The sequence below is a fragment of the Staurois parvus genome, unplaced genomic scaffold (genome assembly GCF_062004578.1).
Source record: "Staurois parvus isolate SC_StPar_1 unplaced genomic scaffold, SC_StPar_1.0 ptg000221l, whole genome shotgun sequence".
Taxonomy (NCBI): domain Eukaryota; kingdom Metazoa; phylum Chordata; class Amphibia; order Anura; family Ranidae; genus Staurois; species Staurois parvus.
This window is the reverse complement of record NW_028318017.1, coordinates 1,760,214-1,782,379: the sequence shown is the minus strand read 5'-3', so window position 1 is coordinate 1,782,379 and position 22,166 is coordinate 1,760,214. Positions and strand designations below refer to the sequence as shown.

Genomic DNA, 22,166 nt, shown 5'->3' with positions numbered 1-22,166 from the left:
GTCAGCTTGGGTTGGTGTAAGGTGTTCCATGCCTGGAACCAATGTTATCGTATCAGGTAGCTGAGTGTGAGGGGGGAGGTTTAGAGAGCCAACACTTAGAGATAACTCATCTGACACCAATAAAATATGGTGGGCTAATTCATTGGACTGTCTAGAGATTCCCAAAAAAAGGATAGAAAATGAATGGGGTCATTAGGAAGAGGAACATCAAGAACTCTCTCAAGCAGAGATTTTAGGGCTGGAGGGTAGGACATTGCCATAGTATATGGAATAAGGAGCCATCGCCTTGACAGCACCTCCAGCATGTGTCAGATGGAGTAAGGTTCCAGGCATGGAGAACGTCAGGTGTTCTATACCAAACCTCATCACTTTGTAGGTAGTTTGATATAATGAAGAGTAATCATCTGTTATATAAACACCCAAATATCTGAGAGTCTGAGTACACCAATGGTATGGATAAGCGGACTGTAGGGAAGGGAAGGTCTTACTGGGGATATGTAAGGGAAGTGCTTCCATCTTGGATATATTTATTTGTAACCTGACAGTTTGCTAAAGGCAGATAATGTTTGGTGGAGCACTGGAAGGGAAATATGAGGTTCAGTCAAGATCAAAAGTAAGTCATCCACAAATCATGATAATTGATATTCCCTGTGACACAAGGGCACCCTGTGATTGTCCACACTCAAATGTATAGCAGATTCTGGATGTTCTAGGCACAGAACAAATAATAGGGGTGAGAGCGGACACCCCTTTCTGGTGCCATTGTTCATAGGAAAAGAAGAGGAATAGGTGAATGAGAGCTTGACTTGGGATGTGGGGTGACAGTATAAGGCCCAGATATTGTTTAAAAAAGTGCCTATGAAGCCAACACAAGTCAAGGACACTAACATGATAGGGTCAACCTAACCTATCCAACTCCTTTTGGGCATCTGAGCTCCAGGCGTCTGAGTTTTGTTGAGAATGCCATCCAGGTTTTCCATCCATCGGGTGTTGTCCCCTGCTTGTCTAATTGGGATAATCCCAACCTGGTCTCTGGATAAGTCATGGAAGGAGCTGGGAAAGCCTAGGCTAGGAAAGGCTAGGAATCTTTGTGAAAATCTTTTTTTTTTATTTTAATCAGAAATAATCCATGTTATCGGCCATAATTATCTGGGGAAGTGGGATTTTACCGGACTTTGGAATGACCGTGATGTAAGAATGCATAAAGTCTGAATGGGGAATCCCCTCTTGGTTAAAGAGTGATAAAGAGGTCTAGTGGGGGGGGGGGCAATATTGGAGAGAATTTCCTGTAATATTGATATGTGGGTCCATCCGGACCTGGAGATTTATGAAGGGGGAGATTTTTTAATAACTATTGAGGAACTCATGGAGGTTATGTCAGAGTTTAACCACTTCCCAACCAGCCGTTGCATATAAACGGCCGGACAGTGGCAGTGCAGGGTCGGGTGGCCGTTTATAAACGGCCTCCCCGCACCCTGCTTGTGCGCGCTCCCTGGGAGTGCGCAGCACCGCGATCTGGTGCCCGCTGTGTCCTCTGGACACAATGAAACACCGATCGTCGGACGGGACCTCTGTACGAGGTCCCGATCATGTGATCACTGATTGGCTAATCAGTGATCACATGCAAAGTAGTAAGCAAGATGTCACTTGTGACATCATTGCTTACTACGTGTGAAATCTGTGAATGATCACAGAGGTCACATGGTACAAGGCTATTCACAAAAGCCTTGTACCATGTGACAAGCTGTGACCAATCACAGCTCACTCAGTACTTCTCAATGAGTGCAAGAATGCACACAGAGAGAAAGAGAAATGATTGCTTTTACATCCTATATGGGTGTAAAAGCAATGTGTAAAAAAAAAATAAAAAATCTTCATCACCCCCCACAAGTAGTACAGTGTCACCATGGTGACACTGTACTGCTAGGGTGACAGTATGTAAAAAAAAAAATAAATAATAATAATATAAAAAAAAAAAATAAAAATGTAAAAAAAAATGTTTAAAAATTATAATTTTTAGTTATAAACTAATTTGGATTTTTTTTTTTACTAAAAAGATAACGGAATAAATTTTGGCAAAGATTTATGATGAAATATTATTTATTTGCAAAATTTTATTTAAAAAAACACTTTTTTTCAAAATTTTTGGACTTTTTCATTTACATAGCAAAAAAAATAAAGATCCCAGCGGTGAATAAATACCACTAAAATAAAGCTTTATCTGTCTCAAAAAAATGGTAAAAAATTCATTTGGGTACAGTGTTGCATGACCGCGCAATTGTCAATCAAAGCGTGATAGCGCTGAAAGCTGAAAATTGCCCTGGTCAGGAAGGGGGTAAAAGTGTCCGGTCTGGAAGTGTTTCAATTCAGAGGAGTTCAGTTTGGGTGTCTGTAAAGAGGCAGTAAATCCATCAGATGTTTCTGGACTATAAGGTGGGTGCTCGCCCGCTGTAAGGCCGTCATACAAGTTATGATGAAACTTGGTACAGATCCCAGCCATAGCATAGGGGCAGTAAATGGGGGAAGCGTCTTGTTGGAGTGATCAGTGGGGGATGGATTGTGGTGGCCTAACTCTGACTTTGTGTGGCTTCTGCTCTAGAAATTGTATCAATAGTCATCTCCTTTCCACATATTGATTAGTGGTTCCAAATTAATAATGACTCCTGCCGGAGGGAACAGACACACTCAGCATCTTTCCAAATAACTGTTCTGTTTATTCAGCACATTTGAAGTTTTTTACACACATGATTACATAGGTATCACATTAATATTACAGTTGTACTTGTATGGTAACAAGGGGCATTACATAGGCCGGCTCATTTCTAAACAGGATAATCTCCCCTCTTTTGACCAATATTTTCCATTTTGATCACAGACCACACCCACTATCACCTTTAACCTGGAACACTCTAAAGGAGTTGTTTCCACTTAACCTGTGCAGGAATTATCTATTCTGGTAACAGCCAGAACCAGTCAACTGGTCTCAGAGCCCTCCCAGGCTAATCAACCCTCCTCTGACTCTTCCAAAGAAGATGCAGATGAACATGACTGTATGGATCCTGCTTTGTTCAAGCAGTTAGTGGTTAAAATGATGTTGAACAAAATTGTCACAAATCAGTAGGCATATGGTCAAGGCACTCTAAATGAATTGTTTATACTCACCTTGTGTAAGAGTCATCTATTCAGTGGAGAAGGCTATCTTTCCAGAGGGGTTTTTCTTCAACAATGGATATGGACCAAACTATTCATATCTCACAGACACATAGTACAAAATCTTCTCAGTTGTCAGACAGTGGCAGAAGGTCCAGTTCTCCATACCACTATGGGGAAGCTCAAGTCAGTGGCCATGATTTTGAGAGATGAAGGTTAGCGGATTTAGGTCACTTTTTAAGAATGGTGTATACCCTCATGAGAACATAGAGCAGCATGATCAAAGTCTACAACAAAGTCTGCATAAAATTCCAAGGATATGCTACGTCAGACGTTTTCTCCAGGGAAGCCCAAGTTTGTCATTTTCTTGTTTCTTTCAGAGGTCTCGATGTGGGTTCGAGCCCAAGCATGCTCAAAGAGCACATCCCTGCCACCTTAGCCTTTAGTGGGGCTCTGTAGGACTTTGATAAATTAATTCTTCAATTCTTTAAGGCTGTAGTAAATCAAAGGCCTCCCAGAGCATTGGGGGCCTCACAATAGTCTGCTCCAAAAATCCACGATAGAGTTGTCACTATGGGAATTGTCAAAGATGGCTTTCCTGGAAGTGGTAGCCTTAGCCAGAAGAGTTTCTGAGATGGTGGCTCTAGGATGTGAAGAACCCTATATGTCCTTCCTGGCGGACAGTTATTCTGCTCTAATGCTGGACTCTATTCCAAAAGTGGCCTCAAGTTTCCATTTATAGAGATTGTGTTGCCTTTATTTCATCTGGAAGATGAACAAGGTAGTTCTTTGGATGTAGGGGAGACGCTGAAGACGTGTGCTACCTTGAGCTTCAGGTCATCAGATTGCCCATTTGTGATTCCCAGAGCTTCATGCAAGGGGGTAAGAGATTCGAGTCGAGTGCTTGCGCCTTGGCTTGGGAAAGTGTCTCACCTTCCTGGGGCAGCCACCCGTAGAGCATCACTGGAGTCAATATGCAAGGTGACAACGTGGTCACCCATACACACCTTTCTGATCACATAAATCCATAATTTTTGAAAACTGTTAATTTTGGCAAAATGGAGGCCGGAGGCCAAACTAAACCCTATTTTGTTTCTGCATTATCCCACCCTTGTTAGCTAGTTAGATCCCAGTAGTAGGCTGACATGGAGCTGTCAGGAAAATGCAAAATTGAATATCAAATATTTACGGCAATTTCCCTTTCCGGACAACTCCATGTCGGCACAAACTCCCACCCAGGTGTGGAAATATTGCTACAGAACGCCCGCCTGAGAGAGGGAGTCAAATTTATGAGTTAGGTCCTGCAGGGGGGGTATGGGCAGGGCATAAACAGTGGTAGGATGACATGGAGCCCTCAAAAATAGGAAAATTTTAATTATTTGATATTCAATTTTCCATTTTTATAGCAATTCACAGTGAAAGTGCATACACATTCCTTCTGTGTGAATGAGGCAATGAATGTTTGTAGGCTAGTAACTGAATTGTTTGAAAGGTTTGCATTGATTTAAAATGGAAAATACCATCTTTGGCCATTAGATGGAGCTAATTCCTATGATTCTTATCGCCACCTAAAGACCAAATGCAGAACTTTCCATGTCAGATCCATGGTTGGTTTATTAGTGTTGGTTTACATAACTTCTCCAATTTCTTCTGTACCCACAAGTGCAGAGTATGATCTCAAGTGTTTGTATGAAATCCGGCCTGACAGAAGAAACTAAGTGTTTGTGCAATCTCCCACCACAAAATGTACTCAACCAATGAGAGGGCAGGACTCCATTTTTATTCTTCTGCTATCAATGGCCGACCCGGTCCCACACTTCATCCATGTCTTTGGTGTCCTCTGATCTCCTTATGAAGTTTCTTCCATGATGAAGATCAGCCATGGAGTATATCTGAGGTGTATATCAGGGTGTGCTTCTTCCCCACATGAGAGCTGGGATGTCCAGCAACATTCATCTAGAAGACATTTCCCGCACTCAAGGCACTAATACACCTCCATGGTTGTGTGGGACCCCTGATGTACAGGAAGACATGACTTCAGAGAGGAACATTTCCCTCACTCAGGAGAGGAATGTGGCTTCTTCCTCTTGTGAGATCTCTGATGTCTGTAAAGATTGGACTTCTGTGAAAAACATTTCCCACACTCAGGACAGGAATATGGTTTTTCCCCTGTGTGAGATCCCTGATGTATGTAAAGATGGGATTTCTGTGAAAAACATTTCCCGCACTCAGAACAGCAAAATGGCTTCTCCCCTGTGTGAGATCTCTGATGTGTGTACAGTGTGTACTTCTGTGAAAAACATTTTCCGCACTCAGAACAGGAATACGGCTTCTCCCCCGTGTGAGATCTCTGATGTATGTAAAGATGGGACTTTTGTAAAAAACATTTCCCGCACTCAGGACAGGAATGTGGCTTTTCCCCCATGTGCAATCTCTGATGTCTTTTAAAACTGGACTTGTCTGAAAAGCATTTCCTGCAGTCAGGACAGCAATATGGCTTCTCACCCGTGTGAGATCTCTGATGTATTTCAAGATATGACTTCTGTGAAAAACATTTCCCGCACTCAGGACAGGAATACGGCTTGTCCCCTATGTAAGATATTATATGCACATTAAGACCAGACTTAAACCGGAAACATTTCCCGCAATCAGGACAGGAGAAGCTCTTCCCTGTTGGAAGGGTGGCCCGGTCCCGCACAGTCTGAGGTTCCTCAGGATACGAGGAATCCGATGGTCCATCTACACTGGGTGGTGCCGGATGGACATTGGAGGGAGCCGGGTTTTCTCCTGGACTATACTGTGTGATGTCCTCATCTTCTACTTTCCAGTCTGGAGACAAAGTGAGACAATCCTCGGAGGTTTTCCTCATCTCCCGGCCATGGACTAAAATACAAAGACAAAGAGGATTACTAGACAGGAGCTGATTGGTTCCCCCAAACCAGGACTCCGCCCACATCAGGCAGCTTGGTCTCTGAGGAGCTTACAATTCCACCCTCAAGGGAACTAGGAAATGGCTCCTCTGATCTCCTACCAGGTCATTTCTTTATTCATGGACCTTAGTCAGAGAGTGAGGAAACAACCAGAACTGTCTTTTATAGGAGGGACAGTGATGAGGGGATTATAGGACGAGGGTCCCCACCCCCTCTATCACTCATCGCCATCTTCCCAACACAAGAAGTGCTGCACTTCCTTATTTAGTCCATGATTTAGTCATGAAGAACAGCCCCACCAGAGGTCAGAGAGTGAGGATGGGGGGAGAACAACCAAGATGAAGACTGGACTGATCCTGAAGACCACCATCATTGGGGTATTGACTCCTCCCTCATTATCACTTTCTGTTTAAGGGTCCAAAGTTGGAGGATGTTATCACATTATTATCACCATGTAAAAGTCTGTGCTCCAATCACATCATCCGATATAAAATGTCCAGCTGGGAGGAAATGGGTGTAACAAAAGAGAATCCGTATTATGTGTATATATAGCAGTGAAGGGAGGGGGAGAGCAGAAGTCAGGACTATGGAATGTACAACATGGAGTATATAGTGCAGGGGTCAGGAGTATGTAATGTACAACATAGAGTATATAGTGCAGGAGTCAGGAGTATGTAATGTACAACATAGAGTATATAGTGCAGGGGTAAGGAGTATGTAGTGTACAACATAGAGTATATAGTGCAGGGGTCAGGAGTATGTAATGTACAACATAGAGTATATAGTGCAGGGGTCAGGAGTATGTAATGTACAACAGAGTATATAGTGCAGGGGTCAGGAGTATGTAATGTACAACAGAGTATATAGTGCAGGGGTCAGGAGTATGTAATGTACAACATAGAGTATATAGTGCAGGGGTCAGGAGTATGTAATGTACAACATAGAGTATATAGTGCAGGGGTCGGGAGTATGTAATGTACAACATAGAGTATATAGTGCGGGGGTCAGGAGTATGTAATGTACAACATAGAGTATATAGTGCAGGGGTCAGGAGTATGTAATGTACAATATAGAGTATATAGTGCAGGGGTCAGGAGTATGTAATGTACAATATAGAGTATATAGTGCAGGGGTCAGGAGGATGTAATGTACAATATAGAGTATATAGTGCAGGGGTCAGGAGTATGTAATGTACAATATAGAGTATATAGTGCAGGGGTCAGGAGTATGTAATGTACAATATAGAGTATATAGTGCAGGGGTCAGGAGGATGTAATGTACAATATAGAGTATATAGTGCAGGGGTCAGGAGGATGTAATGTACAATATAGAGTATATAGTGCAGGGGTCAGGAGGATGTAATATACAGCGTATAGTATAAGATACAACAGATGTCTTTTACTTAGGAGTGTTGATGATATTAAGCCAATTATTATCACAGAGTTGTTTGGCTCCTTTTTAAATCCTAATGATAACAGAAATCACCCAAATGGCCCGGATCACAAGTCTCCACCCCCTGGAATGTTTGGCCTTGGTACAGACACACAAAGTGACACACACGGGTTACAATGGCAAATAAAGGTTCATTTCCCACATCTGTGTCTTTCTAAATTGCAATTAGTGTCAGTGTATAAATAGTCAATGAGTTTGTTAGCTCTTATGTGGATGCACTGAGCAGGCGAGATACTGAGCCATGGGGATCAGAAAAGAACTGTCAAAAGTCCTGCGTAACAAGGTATTTAAACTTTATAAAGATGGAAAAGGATAAAAAAAATATATCCAAAGCCTTGAATATGCCATTACTGTTCTTTCAATCACTTATTAAGAAGCGGAAAGTTCTGGGATCACTTGATGCCAAGGTTAGATAGAGCAAGAAATTTGCAACCACAACTGCCAGAAGAATTGTTCAGGATACAAATAAAAACCCACAGGTAACCTCAAAAGAAACATAGGCTGTTCTGGAAAAAGACGGGGTGGTTGTGTCAAGGAGCAAAATATTACGATACTTGAACACAAATGAGCTGCATGGTCGAGTTGCCAGAAAGAAGCCTTTACTGCACCAATGCCACAAAAAAGCCCGGTGACGCATGTGAAGATGTTGTCAGCCATACTGTAACCAGGCTTTTTTTGTGGAGTAAAGGCTTCTTTCTGGCAACTCGACCATGCAGCTCATTTGTGTTCACGTATCGTAATATTTTGCTCCTTGAAAAATATTGTCATATTGTGCTCCTTAAAAAAACAAACTCTTTTTCCATAGCAGCCTGTATTTGTCCTGAGGTTACCTGTGGGTTTTTCTTTGTGTCCCAAATGCAAACTTTTGAGCATAAATGTATACAGTGTAAGGGTCAGGACCCATAATTTTGGTATTCATCAATCAGCAGACACTTGAATGTTTACTGTAGACAAGTTGCAGAGGTCCCACACCGCTGCCTCCCATCTCCTGAGACTGCACTCAGTGACTTGGGGCTGAGACACTACAGACATATCCCTCCACCCGGCACAGCCAGCAGACAACAGAGCAAGGAACCCTGGGAGAATTGTACTGTCAGAGATCTTACTATCTCGGGCATGGGGAAGAAGGTCCAAGGCTCATGCCCCAGGTGCCTAGGTCTAGTAATGTCTATGGTGAAAATGAACATTTTGCTGCCAGCTGAACCCCAGAACCTCCATAAATCCAGTCTAGATACATAAATTGTGTCTGCAGCACAGAGAAGGAAGATTATCCGAGAGAAATCCAGGAATACAGGACGGGGAACACAGCTCAGGAAAGTGACCAGGGGATTACAGGCTGATATCACCCAGTCCCCGCCCTACTCTGGACCAATCAGTGAGCAGTATGGGTGGAGGAATGGATTTAGTGTTCATGACCCACCTGTGCTGATCTCTGTAGGAGTGTCCTCCTCTATAAATGTCCCCGTTATTCCATCCTCCTCCATAGACTGCTGATCATCCCTCACATACGCCTCTTCTTCTTCTGCTTTCACCTCAAATTCTATATCGATTGGATCTCCACTCTAAATCAAGGAAATAATGGAAGAGATCATCTGTAAAACATCAGCTTCAATTTTGTGGCATCACATTTAATAAATCAATACATCACCTCAACAAATCCATGTTCTAGATACCACCAACCTTGTAATGGTGAGGGATGGTGTGACCTTCCTGTGTGGAATCCTGAGAATAAAGGGGACATCTCTCTGGTGGGTCCCCATGACTGGATCCATCTGTAGGAAACACACACACTGACTGAATCCATTGTTTCTATGTGTTTATCAGATGATGGGGGATCTAGGTGGATCCTCCGTACTGCTCTCTCCTTTACAATAAAGTCTCCTCTTACCCGGTGATGTGAGGGGCGGCTGATTGTCCATCATGACGTCCTTGTAGAGATCCTTGTGTCCTTCTAAATACTCCCACTCCTCCATGGAGAAATAGACAGTGACACCCTGACACCTTATAGGAACCTGACACACACAATGATACAGTCACCATCCAGACACATCCCTTGTCTGTTACTGGAGAATGTCCCAGAATTCCCGGCACCGCTCACCTCTCCTGTCAGCAGCTCCATCATCTTCTTGGTGACTTCTAGAATCTTCTGCATGTTGTGTCTCTCAGGGTTTAGGGAGTCACATGGAGGCACTGTGATGGTCATATGATCACCTGACTTCAGAAGAGGAAATCTCTGTATTGGGGAACCAATATGAATATCATGTTAGACTCCCAGAATCCTCCTCACCTCTCCGGTCAGGTCTGTTATATTAATAGAGATAAGAGTGATGTCATGTGACCTCCCAGAATCCTCCTCATCTCTCCGGTCAGGTCTGTTATATTAATAGAGATAAGAGTGATGTCATGTGACCTCCCAGAATCCTCCTCACCTCTCCGGTCAGATCTGTGTTTTATTAATAGAGATAAGAGTGATGTCACGTGACCACCCAGAATCCTCCTCACCTCTCTGGTCAGGTCTGTGTTTTATTAATAGAGATAAGAGAGATGTCATGTGACCTCCCAGAATCCTCCTCACCTCTCCAGTCAGGTCTGTGTTTTATTAATAGAGATAAGAGTGATGTCATGTGACTTCCCAGAATCCTCCTCACCTCTCTGGTCAGGTCTGTGTTTTATAATTAGAGATAAGAGTGATGTCATGTGACCTCCCAGAATCCTAGTGATCAATAATGGTGAAGCGCTATGCTTAACATCATAATAAGGTAAATATACATTAAAATATTGTGTACAACCCTATAAATTCTGTGCCAAAAAATGTAAATTTAAATAAACATGATATATTCAAGTGCAATATAAATAATTAATTAATTCAAAATTGATCAATAAATAAATTAATGAATATACACAGTGATTAGGTGTTATAAAGCCACACTTGTGATAATGTGCAAATAATCATTGATTTTTTGATATTCCAATCTAGCAGCTAACCAGACCAATGAAGTGAAATAATTCAGTAATGTGTCACTCAATCTATGTCACACAAAGTGAAAGGTGCTCAAAATATAAATAAAAATATATACAAAAAATCAGTCCACAATAAAGCTCAAGCCAGTAGTGCAAACAATGATTATAATGTGCAAAACTTGCTTCACTTCACTCCATGCTTGATGTGTGCTCAGGTGACACTGCAGTGTATCCATCCTTAAATGGCTAGAGTGGCTCCTCACCTCCTTAACTTGACCCCTAGCCACTGCTCATTTGGGTAATTGGAAATTCCACTTCTGGAGGGGTCTCTACCACCTGGCTCCACTGACAGTACTGGTACTCCTCTATCGCTTCTCGGCCTTTTGGCTAAGATCAAGTGTAGTATCTGTTCTTATCAGTGTCCAGTGGGGGTGCTCCCGACCACTCTGTCTTTGTGGGGTTGGTTGTATAGTACCCTCACTGGTATGATGGGGGTCCGGAAGGCTGGACCGGAGGGACAGAAACCGGGGAGCGCCATGATTCGTTCTGGGGCCTCGGGAGTAATTCCTCTGGGAAGGCTGGAAAGACCCAGTACCTCCTGATTTGAGCAAGCTACCTTGGTCTGGCCAGGGGCTGGGGACGCAAAAAGTCCGCAAACTCAGTGCCCCCTGGGGAGACGCGCTCAGGGGTGTCACTAGTAACACTTGGGTGTGGGACCCCACGGTGTGAAAATGACACATGGCCACTGTTTTTCACTTCTTTTTGCACAGCGCCCTAAGGACCAGGTCTTTTGGCTAAGTCCGGGGCAATTTTTGCTACAGGCCTCAGGGCCTGGTCTGTGCACAATTTGGCACGGTACCACTTTTTTATTTTCTATTTATTTAATTTAACCACTCCCACGTTTGTCACTTTTTCTGTTCTTATGTGTGTGTTTTTCACGGATGGAGGGTGTGGGTCCTCGGGCCTTACCTGAAGTCTAGGGGAGGATGTGTGGCCCTACGGTTCCTTCCTCCCCTGATCCCTAGGGGGTTTTCTCTCCGGGAGAGCCCCCTGGCCTAGTACTGGATGTCCGGCTTCGGCTGGGCATAAGGAATGGTGGTCCACCAGGCCTTTTGGCCAGGAGGACCAAATGGGAACCTTGTCCCTGTCAGGAGCTTCGTGCCCCGGGGGATCGGGTGAACGGTCCAACCCTTCCGGGGGTAGGACAAACACACCCCTAAGTGCACTTTTTCGTGTGGTGTTTGCACTTGCACATTTTTTGTGAACACTTACGGGTTTTTCGTTATAGCTGCACGTTTGCGGACTTAAAAAAAAAACAAAAAAAAAACTGGTACTCCTCTATAGTTGTAATCAGCGTAGTAGGACTCACATTTATGTGGTGAATACCAAGGCCATAGAAGGATACACAAAGAAGACCTCCATAGTGAAATGCTGTTTAATTCCAATATCAAAAAAATGCCAAAATGAACACTCACATGCAGGGGCGGACTGACCATTTGGAAACTCGGGCACTGCCCAAGGGCCCAGGGTCAGTAGGGGGCCCCATGAGATGCCCCTGGTACCTTTTTCATAGACTTTTTTGAGTTTGGGCAAGGACACAGGGGCCCCATGATCCCCTATTGCCCGGGGGCCCCATGAGTTGTCAGTCCGCCCCTGCTCACATGTAATCAGGTACAGACCAGCAGTTTCCCATGTGCTATGGGTGTACGTGAGAGATGATGGGTGTATAAAGATGGCGTCTAGCCGGAACCGGAAATACGTCACCGCGCTCTAACCGGAAATACGTCACCGCGCTCTAACCGGCAATACGTCACCGCGCTCTAACCGGAAATACGGTCACCGCGCTCTAACCGGAAATACGGTCACCGCGCTCTAACCGGAAATACGGTCACCGCGCTCTAACCGGAAATACGGTCACCGCTCTCTAACCTGAAATACGTCACCGCGCTCTAACCGGAAATACGGTCACCGTGCTCTAACCTGAAATACGGTCACCGCGCTCTAACCGGAAATACGGTCACCGCGCTCTAACCGGAAATACGGTCACCGCGCTCTAACCGGAAACACGTCACCGCGCTCTAACCGGAAACACGTCACCGCGCTCTAACCGGAAACACGTCACCTCGCTCTAACCGGAAACACGTCACCGCGCTCTAACCGGAAACACGTCACCGCGCTCTAACCGGAAATCCGTCACCGCGCTCTAACCGGAAACACGTCACCGCGCTCTAACCGGAAACACGTCACCGCGCTCTAACCGGAAACACGTCACCGCGCTCTAACCGGAAACACGTCACCGCGCTCTAACCGGAAACATGTCACCGCGCTCTAACCGGAAATACGTCACCGCGCTCTAACCGGAAATACGTCACCGCGCTCTAACCGGAAATACGTCACCTCGCTCTAACCGGAAATACGTCACCGCGCTGTTATATTTTATATTCTTTGTTGTTATGCGTAGTATTAAACTTGAATCTCCTTCTGGGGTTATTAATCGCCCTATTATAACTATAGCAACGCCCACAAACATAAAAACCCACTCCCTGAAAAAAACTCCTATTTGTTGCTGGTATAGGTGGCTCTAATATATTTGTCACCACTTTGTCTCTCAGATTTGGGGCTTTTCTATAAATAAATTTAGGTTTTTCGGATATAATATTTTTTAAATGTTTGTCAAATTTTAACACGTTCCAGTGTTTTGAGATCATTTTTTGTACTGCTTTGTACTGTCTATTGTATTGCAGGACTGCCGCTACTTCCATATTTGCTGTAGTTTCTTTTTGTTTATCTTTGAGCATGACGTTTCACAAACATTGTTGTCAGAAGTGTATGACTACATTCAGCTAGCCATCTCTCTGGAATACAAAGCTTGAAAATCACTTACCAGTCCATGAATAGGACACAAATTCTAACTTAATGGTTTGGTGAGCGCATAGAGGAGAAGGAATCATTTTCTGAAAATAATCCCGGAGTGGACCTTTATGAACTGACTTTATTTTGAATTTTGAACACTAATATTTTTTTAAAAATTTTTAAAATAATTTTATAATTGATATTTATTGTTTGATCACCATTATATATTTTTTAGGATAATTATAGAGCACTCACAGCACTTTAAATATTTAAAGTTTTATTTGTTTTTTCACATGAATATAATTATAGTATTATTTCACATAACAGATAATATATTTTAGTGGAGTGTGACACGAGTTGAATTTCTAACCAATATCACACTGTCACGGTATGGGAGCCTGCCAATTATTAATCCCCTTATTAATGCCTTGTATCACATGCCCTCAGTGTCCCGCTCTGTATTGTTCCAATTGTCCCCTGTGTCACTAGGCCAAATCAAATTACTCTGGGCCCCCTCCCTCCTGGCCAGCTGGCTGGGAGCTCTCTGCACACCTCCCAACCTGCTTTCCATCTTTGCAGACAGCATCCCTGCCCCCCAGGATGTCCCTGTCACCAGCCTGATTCTCCCTGGGGTCTAGTGTTCCCTTCCCCCTCCCGGTTGCCAAGGTGACCGGGGAGCGTCCTGCAGCAGTTTAAGAGGTGGATACTGGGAGCTCCTATTCATTCTGTTATGTAGTCTGCAAAGGATCTCAAGCTCCGGCGAGACCCTTGTGAATAGACTCTGCAAGCCTACTCCAGCCTCACAGAGACCCCACAGGAGGGAAGAGACAACCAGAGAAAGCTTGCCTACGATTGCGAGAGACCCCACAGAAGGGGGAGAGACTATCCCAGCCTGCCTACGATTGCGAGAGACCCCACAGAAGGGGGAGAGACTACCACAGCCCGTCTGCCAGAGCCAGAGGCCACTCGCCTGATCCGGACTCCACAGGTACCTGCGTTCTGCTTCTACCCCTGGGAGACCAGGCACCCTGTTGGATCCGTGAGTACCTGCTTCCCCACTGTGTTACCTGGACTGTGGCGGTGGTGACTCCACACACCCCCCTCCTGTGTCGGACTACCCCTGTTACAGGGACACCCCCTTGGCTCTCCTAGTGGACTATAAGTGGGTGGGGCCCCCTCGTTACCATTTAGTGGCAAATCCACCCTCTCTTCCACCCCCCGTATTGAAGGACTGCCGTCTGTTTCAATAAAGCTTTGTGCGTCTGTCATCCACTCTGTGTGTTCTGTCCTGCCTTTCCTCCGTCACACACACATTTCTATGGGTATGTGTATACGTGTTAGTGAAGCGCAGGATGAACACATATTGCTCCAATACACCATAGTAGCTGACAAGCCCGGCACATTTATACTGTATGTGTGAGGAATAGCTTTACCTTGGAAAGTAGCTATGAAGCATCAGTTGGGCGCAGTGTTTGCCTATTGGGCTTGTGGTGTCGGGGGTTAGAAGGGAGAAGTCTGACACCACAGAGAGTCATCCTTCTGCTCTCCTCCTGCTTGGACATCATAGAGCTGAGTTTATGTAAAGGGGTTTAGACCCACTTTGAGGGCGCCATGTAAGTGTTTCCTCTGCTCTTGGGGTTATTCACGGTTGGAATCCCCTGAAAGCAGCCTGAGTGTAAAAGTGAGTTATATTGCTTCCGGTCTCAGGATTTGCTGTTCTCTTGATTCACCGAACGTATACCTGTTGTTCATGTTTATTACTTCCCATAGAGGTCTTACAGTAAAGCTGATCTCTGTGTTTATTATAACGTGTGTGCTTTTCATTGGTCCTTGTACTTCACTATTGTCAGGGGTGTTAGTTGGGGCTGAGACAGTTCTTGGGGTTGAGAGGCAGAGTGGTGGAGTGAACAAACGTAAGCAGCCCCTTCGGGGGATCACTGTGTTTTATTAATAGAGATGAGTGATGTCATGTGACCTCCCAGAATCCTCCTCACCTCTCCGGTCAGGTCTGTGTTTTATTATTAGAGATGAGAGTGATGTCATGTGACCTCCCAGAATCCTCCTCACCTCTCCAGTCAGGTCTGTGTTTTATTAATAGAGATGAGTGATGTCATGTGACCTCCCAGAATCCTCCTCACCTCTCCGGTCAGGTCTATGTTTTATTAATAGAGATAAGAGTGATGTCATGTGACCTCCCAGAATCCCCCTCACCTCTCCGGTCAGGTCTGTGTTTTATTAATAGAGATGAGAGTGATGTCATGTGACCTCCCAGAATCCTCCTCACCTCTCCGGTCAGGTCTGTGTTTTATTAATAGAGATGAGTGATGTCATGTGACCTCCCAGAATCCCCCTCACCTCTCCGGTCAGGTCTGTGTTTTATTATTAGAGATGAGAGTGATGTCATGTGACCTCCCAGAATCCTCCTCACCTCTCCGGTCAGGTCTGTGTTTTATTAATAGAGATGAGAGTGATGTCATGTGACCTCCCAGAATCCACCTCACCTCTCCGGTCAGGTCTGTGTTTTATTAATAGAGATGAGTGATGTCATGTGACCTCCCAGAATCCACCTCACCTCTCCGGTCAGGTCTGTGTTTTATTAATAGAGATAAGAGTGATGTCATGTGACCTCCCAGAATCCTCCTCACCTCTCCGGTCAGCAGGTAGATAATCTCCAGGGTGAGGTTTAGTATCTTCTCAGTCATGTGACTCCGGTCCTCCTCCATCCTCATTGGTGCCATCATGTGATCTATACAGGTCTCCTTGTAGACGGATAACTTTGGGAAATGAAAGTAAGAATGATTTGGATGGTATTGGTCACACAATAATAGGATGTGGATGTGAGGGGGGAATAGGAGGGTTGATGGACATTGAAGGACTACTACAATCATGGGAAGATATTTAGTTTTGATTGTTTAGTATTTGTTACATTTAGGAGGTCCCGGGACCCACTTGTTCTGCCAGATTAGAAATCCCCTTTTCTCTCTTGGGTTTGTTTGGTCTCTGAACTGGTTTTGATGAGTTTTAGATCTGCAGACAAGGAATGATAAATACGATCCTTCCTATGACTAGTTTGCTCTGAGGCAGTGCTGTGAGGTCAATGTCGGCTCATCATGATGTCCAGGAAGGGGAACTTAAAAACATATAAAAGTGTCAGCAGAAAAATATTGAGTGCTCTATTGAGTCTTTTTCTTTTTTTTTGTTTTTTTTTGGGGGGGGGGTTTGTTTGGTAACTTTTTTTGTATAAACCTATGTTTGTCTCAAGCATGTTTGAAGCTATTTACTGGTGACTGGCTCACTACCTCTACTGGAAGTTTACTCCAAGCACCAACTACTCTTTCAGTAAAATAATACTTTCTGAGATTAGTTGTGAATGTTCCTCCAGTTAGTTGGAGGTCATGTCCTCGTGTTCTTCATTTTGATTTCATGTTGAAAATCCTGCCCTCCTGAACCTTATTCTCCCCCTTGTTGTATTTAAAGGTTTCAGTCATGTCTCCCCTTTCCCTTTTCTCCTCCAGACTGGACATTTAAGTTCCTGAAGTCTCTCCTGAAATATTTTATCCCACCCCGGACCTTTCACCATGTTTGCTACCCGGCTCTAGACTCATCATCTTATCAATATCTTTTTGTAAGTGATGACTATTGGCTGGAGTTAATGAATAATCAGGACAATTGGCAGAACTCCGGCTGCAAGGCTCTAATCTCTAGCAGTCTGCTGACTGACAGGAGTGATGTCTCTGTCACTCTCTGCAGTAAGAGAAGGGATTGGATTGGACAGCAGGAGGATGGTGCTGGTGGAGTAGAGAGCTGTGGGGGAGGAGTCTGTTCTCTTCTCTCCAAAGTGTGGGCAGGAGGACAATGTGGGGGTTTGTTCTCTTGGTTGCCAAATAGTCTGTAGTATCCAGGACATTGTACAGAGTGGCAGTGGGTTCCCGTACTGGGCACTACTAGAGCCTGTGTCATGGGAAGGTATTAGACTGCCCACCCATGAAGCTGCACAAACAGACCTCCTCGAAGAACAAGTGTCCTTCGTTGTTCTATTCTGTCCTGGGACATATTTCTTGAGCAGTGAGATGGTGAGGTGAAGGCTTCCTTCATTTGCTGGAAGGAGTTCTTTAACCCCTTGCCCTCCTGAGGATTTCCCCCCCCTTCTTGAACAGGCCTTTTTTTGTGGTTTGGCAACGCTGCACCCAAATAAAATGTACATTCTTTTGTTCCCACTAATTGAGCTTTCTTTTTGTGGTATTTGATCTCCTGTGTGTTTTTTATTTTTAAAAAAAAAGACTGACAATTTTGAGAATAAAAACAATATTTTTGACTTTTTGTCCAGTAAAAAAATTTAAAATGTAAAATTTCATAATAAATTTCAGCCAAAATGTATTCTGCTCCGTGTCTTTGCTAAAAAAAAAAATCCAATACGTGTAAATTAATGGGTTTACGTGAAAGGTATAAAGTTTAAAAATGGCGATATAGATAGTGGGATTTTTTTTTTAAATTATTTTTACTAGTAATGGCGGTGTTCAGCGATTTATAGCGGGACTGTGGCGGGCATTCTGACACGGGGGGGAACTGACTTGGTGTCAATGACATCCCCAGTGACACCAATACAGTACTAATGACATTGGACAAGAAGAGGGGTGATCAAAGGGTTAACAGTGTGCAGCGAGTGTTTTACTAGGGGGCGGTGTCTGTGTGCTTCACTGTAATCACACTGCATTGGATGGCTGTGCTGTGCAGTGTGCCCGAGCTGACAGGGAGAACTGCTAGTAAACAAAACAGTTCTCCTCCCCATCAGAGATCCTCGGTAATCACCGGCCAGGACCTGGTGATTGACAGCTGTGACCGCAAATGGCGTGATTTACGTGGCTGCGATTTATGCGGCCACAAATATGTGTGATTTTGTGCCTCCCTGTAGCAGTATTTCTGCTATAGGAGGTCGGGAAGCGGATAAGGAGGTCAGAAAAGTAAATAAAGCTGGGGTGGGAGGCCCATCAGAGACCAAGAGCCCCTATGAGCCCTAAAGCCCCCTCTTACCTCTGAGCATTGCAGCCTGAATACCCCCTCAGAGGCCCCCACAGCTTCCAGCCCTACTAACCTCTCAGAGTTGTTCAGCCCTATTATTAAAGTTCTTCAGCTACACTTCCTCCTCAAAGGTCCCAGAGTCCTTTAGATGCAGTAATCCCTCAAAGGATCCCAGAGTCCTCAGATACCCCTCAGCTACTCTACTTCCCTCAGTATTTCCCTCCCTCTGACACCAATGATGGAACATATTCTTCATGGCCGGCTGTGGAATGTTTTCTTCCTCCTGACCAGCAATGTAAGGGGCTCTATGCTCCATACTCCTGACCCCGGCACTCCATCATTGTGTTGGCTGCATAGTGTAATGATTGCCCATTTGAAGTGATGGGCCAAACATCCCCCTGTTTGGCTTGTGGTTGAACATTCAAACCTAACATTACTTAATGCAAGTCTATGGGACTCAAATGCATAAATTCAAAAGTGCCCTTTTTGATGGCTTATATGCAAGTTATTGGCCATAAAAGTGGTATGGGGACTCGGGGACTGCCCTGAGGGACATTAACCAGTAGAAAAAAAATGTCAAAAAGTACATTTTTAAGGGGGCAGACAGTTTTTCATTGCTGAAAGAAAAAAATCCTTTAAATATCATGCCTGGGGGATCCCCTTAAACTCTCTGCAACGTTGCACATCTGTACAATGCATAGAACCTGCTGCAGCAGGACTGACATTTAAAAAAAAAATGATGTTTATATATATATATATATATATATATATATATATATATATATATAAATAAATAGCGTGGGGTCCTGTAGGTCTGGTAGAAAGTGGTTAGGAGGGACCTCAAAGTAGAAGTCTGAAAAAAAAATGGTAGGACTTTTAAGGGGAACCCCAGCTCCCAAAATTAGGGGGGGTGCGTGGGGTTTCCCCTAAAAGCCATACTAGGCCCTTTAGACCTGGTAAGACTTTTAAGGGAAACCCCATCCCCAAATTCCTACTAGACCCTTGTCTGAGCATAGGCCTGGCAGGCCAGGGGAGGACATGTGAGCACCATCCCCCCTCCTGAACCATGCCAGGCCACATGCCCTCAACATGGGAGGGGTGATTTGGGACATTTGCAGTTCCCCCAAAGCACCTTGTCTCCATGTTATGGGGACAAGAACCTCTTCCCCACAACACTGGGCAGTGGTGGTGGGGGTCTGCAGGGAGTGACTTTTTGGAATCTGGAAGCCCCCTTTAACAAGGAGGCTTCCAGATCCCGGCCCCCCTTGTGAATGAGTATGGGGTACCTAGTACCACTACCCATTCACCAAAAAAGTGTCAAATCTGAATAAAACACGTTTTGACAAGTCCTTTATTACAAAAAAAAGGCAAAAAAATCTGTAGCTGTAATCTATCTTCAATCACTGCATCCAGCATTGTCATGATGACGCCAACTCACCAAAATTTACAAAAACCAGACACAACACATCTGACCTATGGTCAAATGAATTACTTTGGCCAATCACAATGCACTGTCAGAGTGCAGTACATAGTGGGGCGTGGTGAGCGAATAGCCTGCCGAACGCTCTTCCTGTTCAAATGTTCACCGAACGGTACGAACATACGTTCAACTCGAACATCACTGCCCATTGGCTGCCTGTGTAGTGTAATCATTGCCCTTTGTAGGCCATGTATGGTCAGGATGGTCCTTGTCTTGTCTATTTATTGTCAGTGCTGTTTGTTTAGAGGACCATATTACTAGAATTTATCTCCACAATGAGGAGAATGTTCCAGCCCCGGAAGTGGGGGAATGTTCTGCCCCTGAAGGGGTTCATCTGGGTTCCCACACTATATATGTGTGTATCATCATCTGCTGGAGATAAAAGATGTCACAGTGACTGTGGAGGAAGAGGACGGACATGACTATGGAGGAAGAGGACAGACGTGACTATCGGGGAAGAGGATTGACATGACTATGGAGGAAGAGGACGGGCGTGACTATGGAGGAAGAGGACGGGCGTGACTATGGAGGAAGAGGACGGGCGTGACTATGGAGGAAGAGGACGGACGTGAGTATGGAGGAAGAGGACGGACGTGACTTTGGAGGAAGAGGACGGACGTGACTATGGAGGAAGAGGACGGACGTGAGTATGGAGGAAGAGGACGGACGTGACCATGGAGGAAGAGGTCGGACGTGACCATGGGGGAAGAGGACGGGGGTGACCATGGGGGAAGAGGACGGGGGTGACTATGGGGGAAGAGGACGGGCGTGACTATGGGGGAAGAGGACGGGCGTGACTATGGGGGAAGAGGATGGGCGTGACTATGGAGGAAGAGGACGGGCGTGACTATGGAGGAAGAGGACGGACATGCAGGGGGGGGGGGGTTACTGGATGTAAATAGCATCTTATTACCTCCTCTGCTGCCACGTTCACCAATGTCTCTGATCTGCTTCCTGTTTGTCCCTAATATCACTTCCTGTCTATACCTGACATCACTTCCTGTCTGTCCCTCACATCACTTCCTGTCTGCATTCCATAGAGACTTCCTGTGTGAGTATAGGTGAGATCAGCACCTTGTGGAGTTCAGAGGAACTGCAGCCCCGAGATCCATCCCATAATCCCCCTTCCTGTATAATATGTACCTTACAAGGATACTACGGGAGATGAAACATTACTGAATAAAGGAAGAAGAAATAAATGTAACTCTTAGGCTACGTTCACACTAGCATTGTGTGCAGGCAGCAGAGAGGTGTTTGGGAAACATTTTTACCTCTTCCCAAACGCCTCGAACAATTCTGCACATTGCATCACATGGTGCTGTTCTAACGGGACCGTTAGCGTTGCGTCACGGCAAAACGGACACCTCTGGTCGAGTCAGGAGGCGTTGAAGCATCCTATTCTAGTCTATGGTGCCGCTCCGCAAATGCCTGGCCCTCGTTTGCGGTGCAGTTGCGACGCGGTTGCGGGGCATTTGCGCAGTGGTAACAGCATTTAAACTTCATTATAGGCATTTGTGGGGCATTTTTAACGCTTGGCAAATGCCTAGCAACTGTTGATAATGTGGCGTTTGCCGAGCGTTAAAAAACGCTCGGCAAAAGCCGGACCAACGCTTGCCAAACGCTATAGGGGCGTTTGGCAAGCGTTGGTAAAACAGTCAAGTGTGAACGAGCCCTTATGTAACCAATTGTTCAACAAAGATATCTTATTACATACAGAAACAATTGAGTACTGTCCGCGATACTTTTTTTTTTTGCACTAACATACAATTTTGAGGACGAGCTTTCGGGGAATGTCCCCTTCAAGGTCCAGGCAGTACTGTACAAATCACAAAGTTTCAGCAGAATGTTTGTGATTTGTGCAGTACTGCCTGGACCTTGAAGAAGGGGACATTCCCTGAAAGTTCGTCCTCAAAATTGTATGTTAGTGCAAAAAAAAAAAGTATCACGGACAGTACTCAATTGTTTCTGTCGCAAATGCACTAATATGGCTACAATCACCTCAAGCAAAATGGAAGTTATTACATATAGAAAAGTCTTACAAACACAGAACACAAAATACAAATGTATAGCTAATGAGAGCGATCCCGCCAAACCTGATCCTTCTGGGGGAGACAATGCAAAAATACATCCTAAAGTATAAAAATATATATCAATCCACTCATAATGACATCATCTTCTGGGAGTGTCTGCAAACCCACCCATTTCATACACATTTCATTGTCTCAGCAGATCTCCTGCAGCCTGTTAGCGCCCATTTCCCTCTCTATGTCTCAGTGGATCTCCTGCAGCCTATTAGCTCCCTGCCACAGTATGGGAGCCTG

At 44.7% G+C, this 22,166-nt stretch overlaps 2 protein-coding genes and 1 pseudogene across 2 annotated transcripts in view; 2 read left to right on the top strand and 1 right to left on the bottom strand.

Moving 5' to 3' along the window:
- LOC149460747 (uncharacterized) overlaps nt 1–22,166 on the top strand; it is a 159,673-nt gene that overhangs the window by 123,430 nt on the left and 14,077 nt on the right. The window lies entirely within an intron of this gene.
- LOC149460750 (uncharacterized) lies at nt 2,694–6,276 on the bottom strand. Its single transcript, XM_089679303.1, has one exon. It carries the CDS (start codon nt 6,104–6,106, stop codon nt 5,207–5,209), a length of 900 nt encoding a protein of 299 aa, XP_089535429.1. The 5' UTR covers nt 6,107–6,276; the 3' UTR covers nt 2,694–5,206.
- LOC149460749 (U2 spliceosomal RNA) lies at nt 10,861–10,973 on the top strand (annotated as a pseudogene).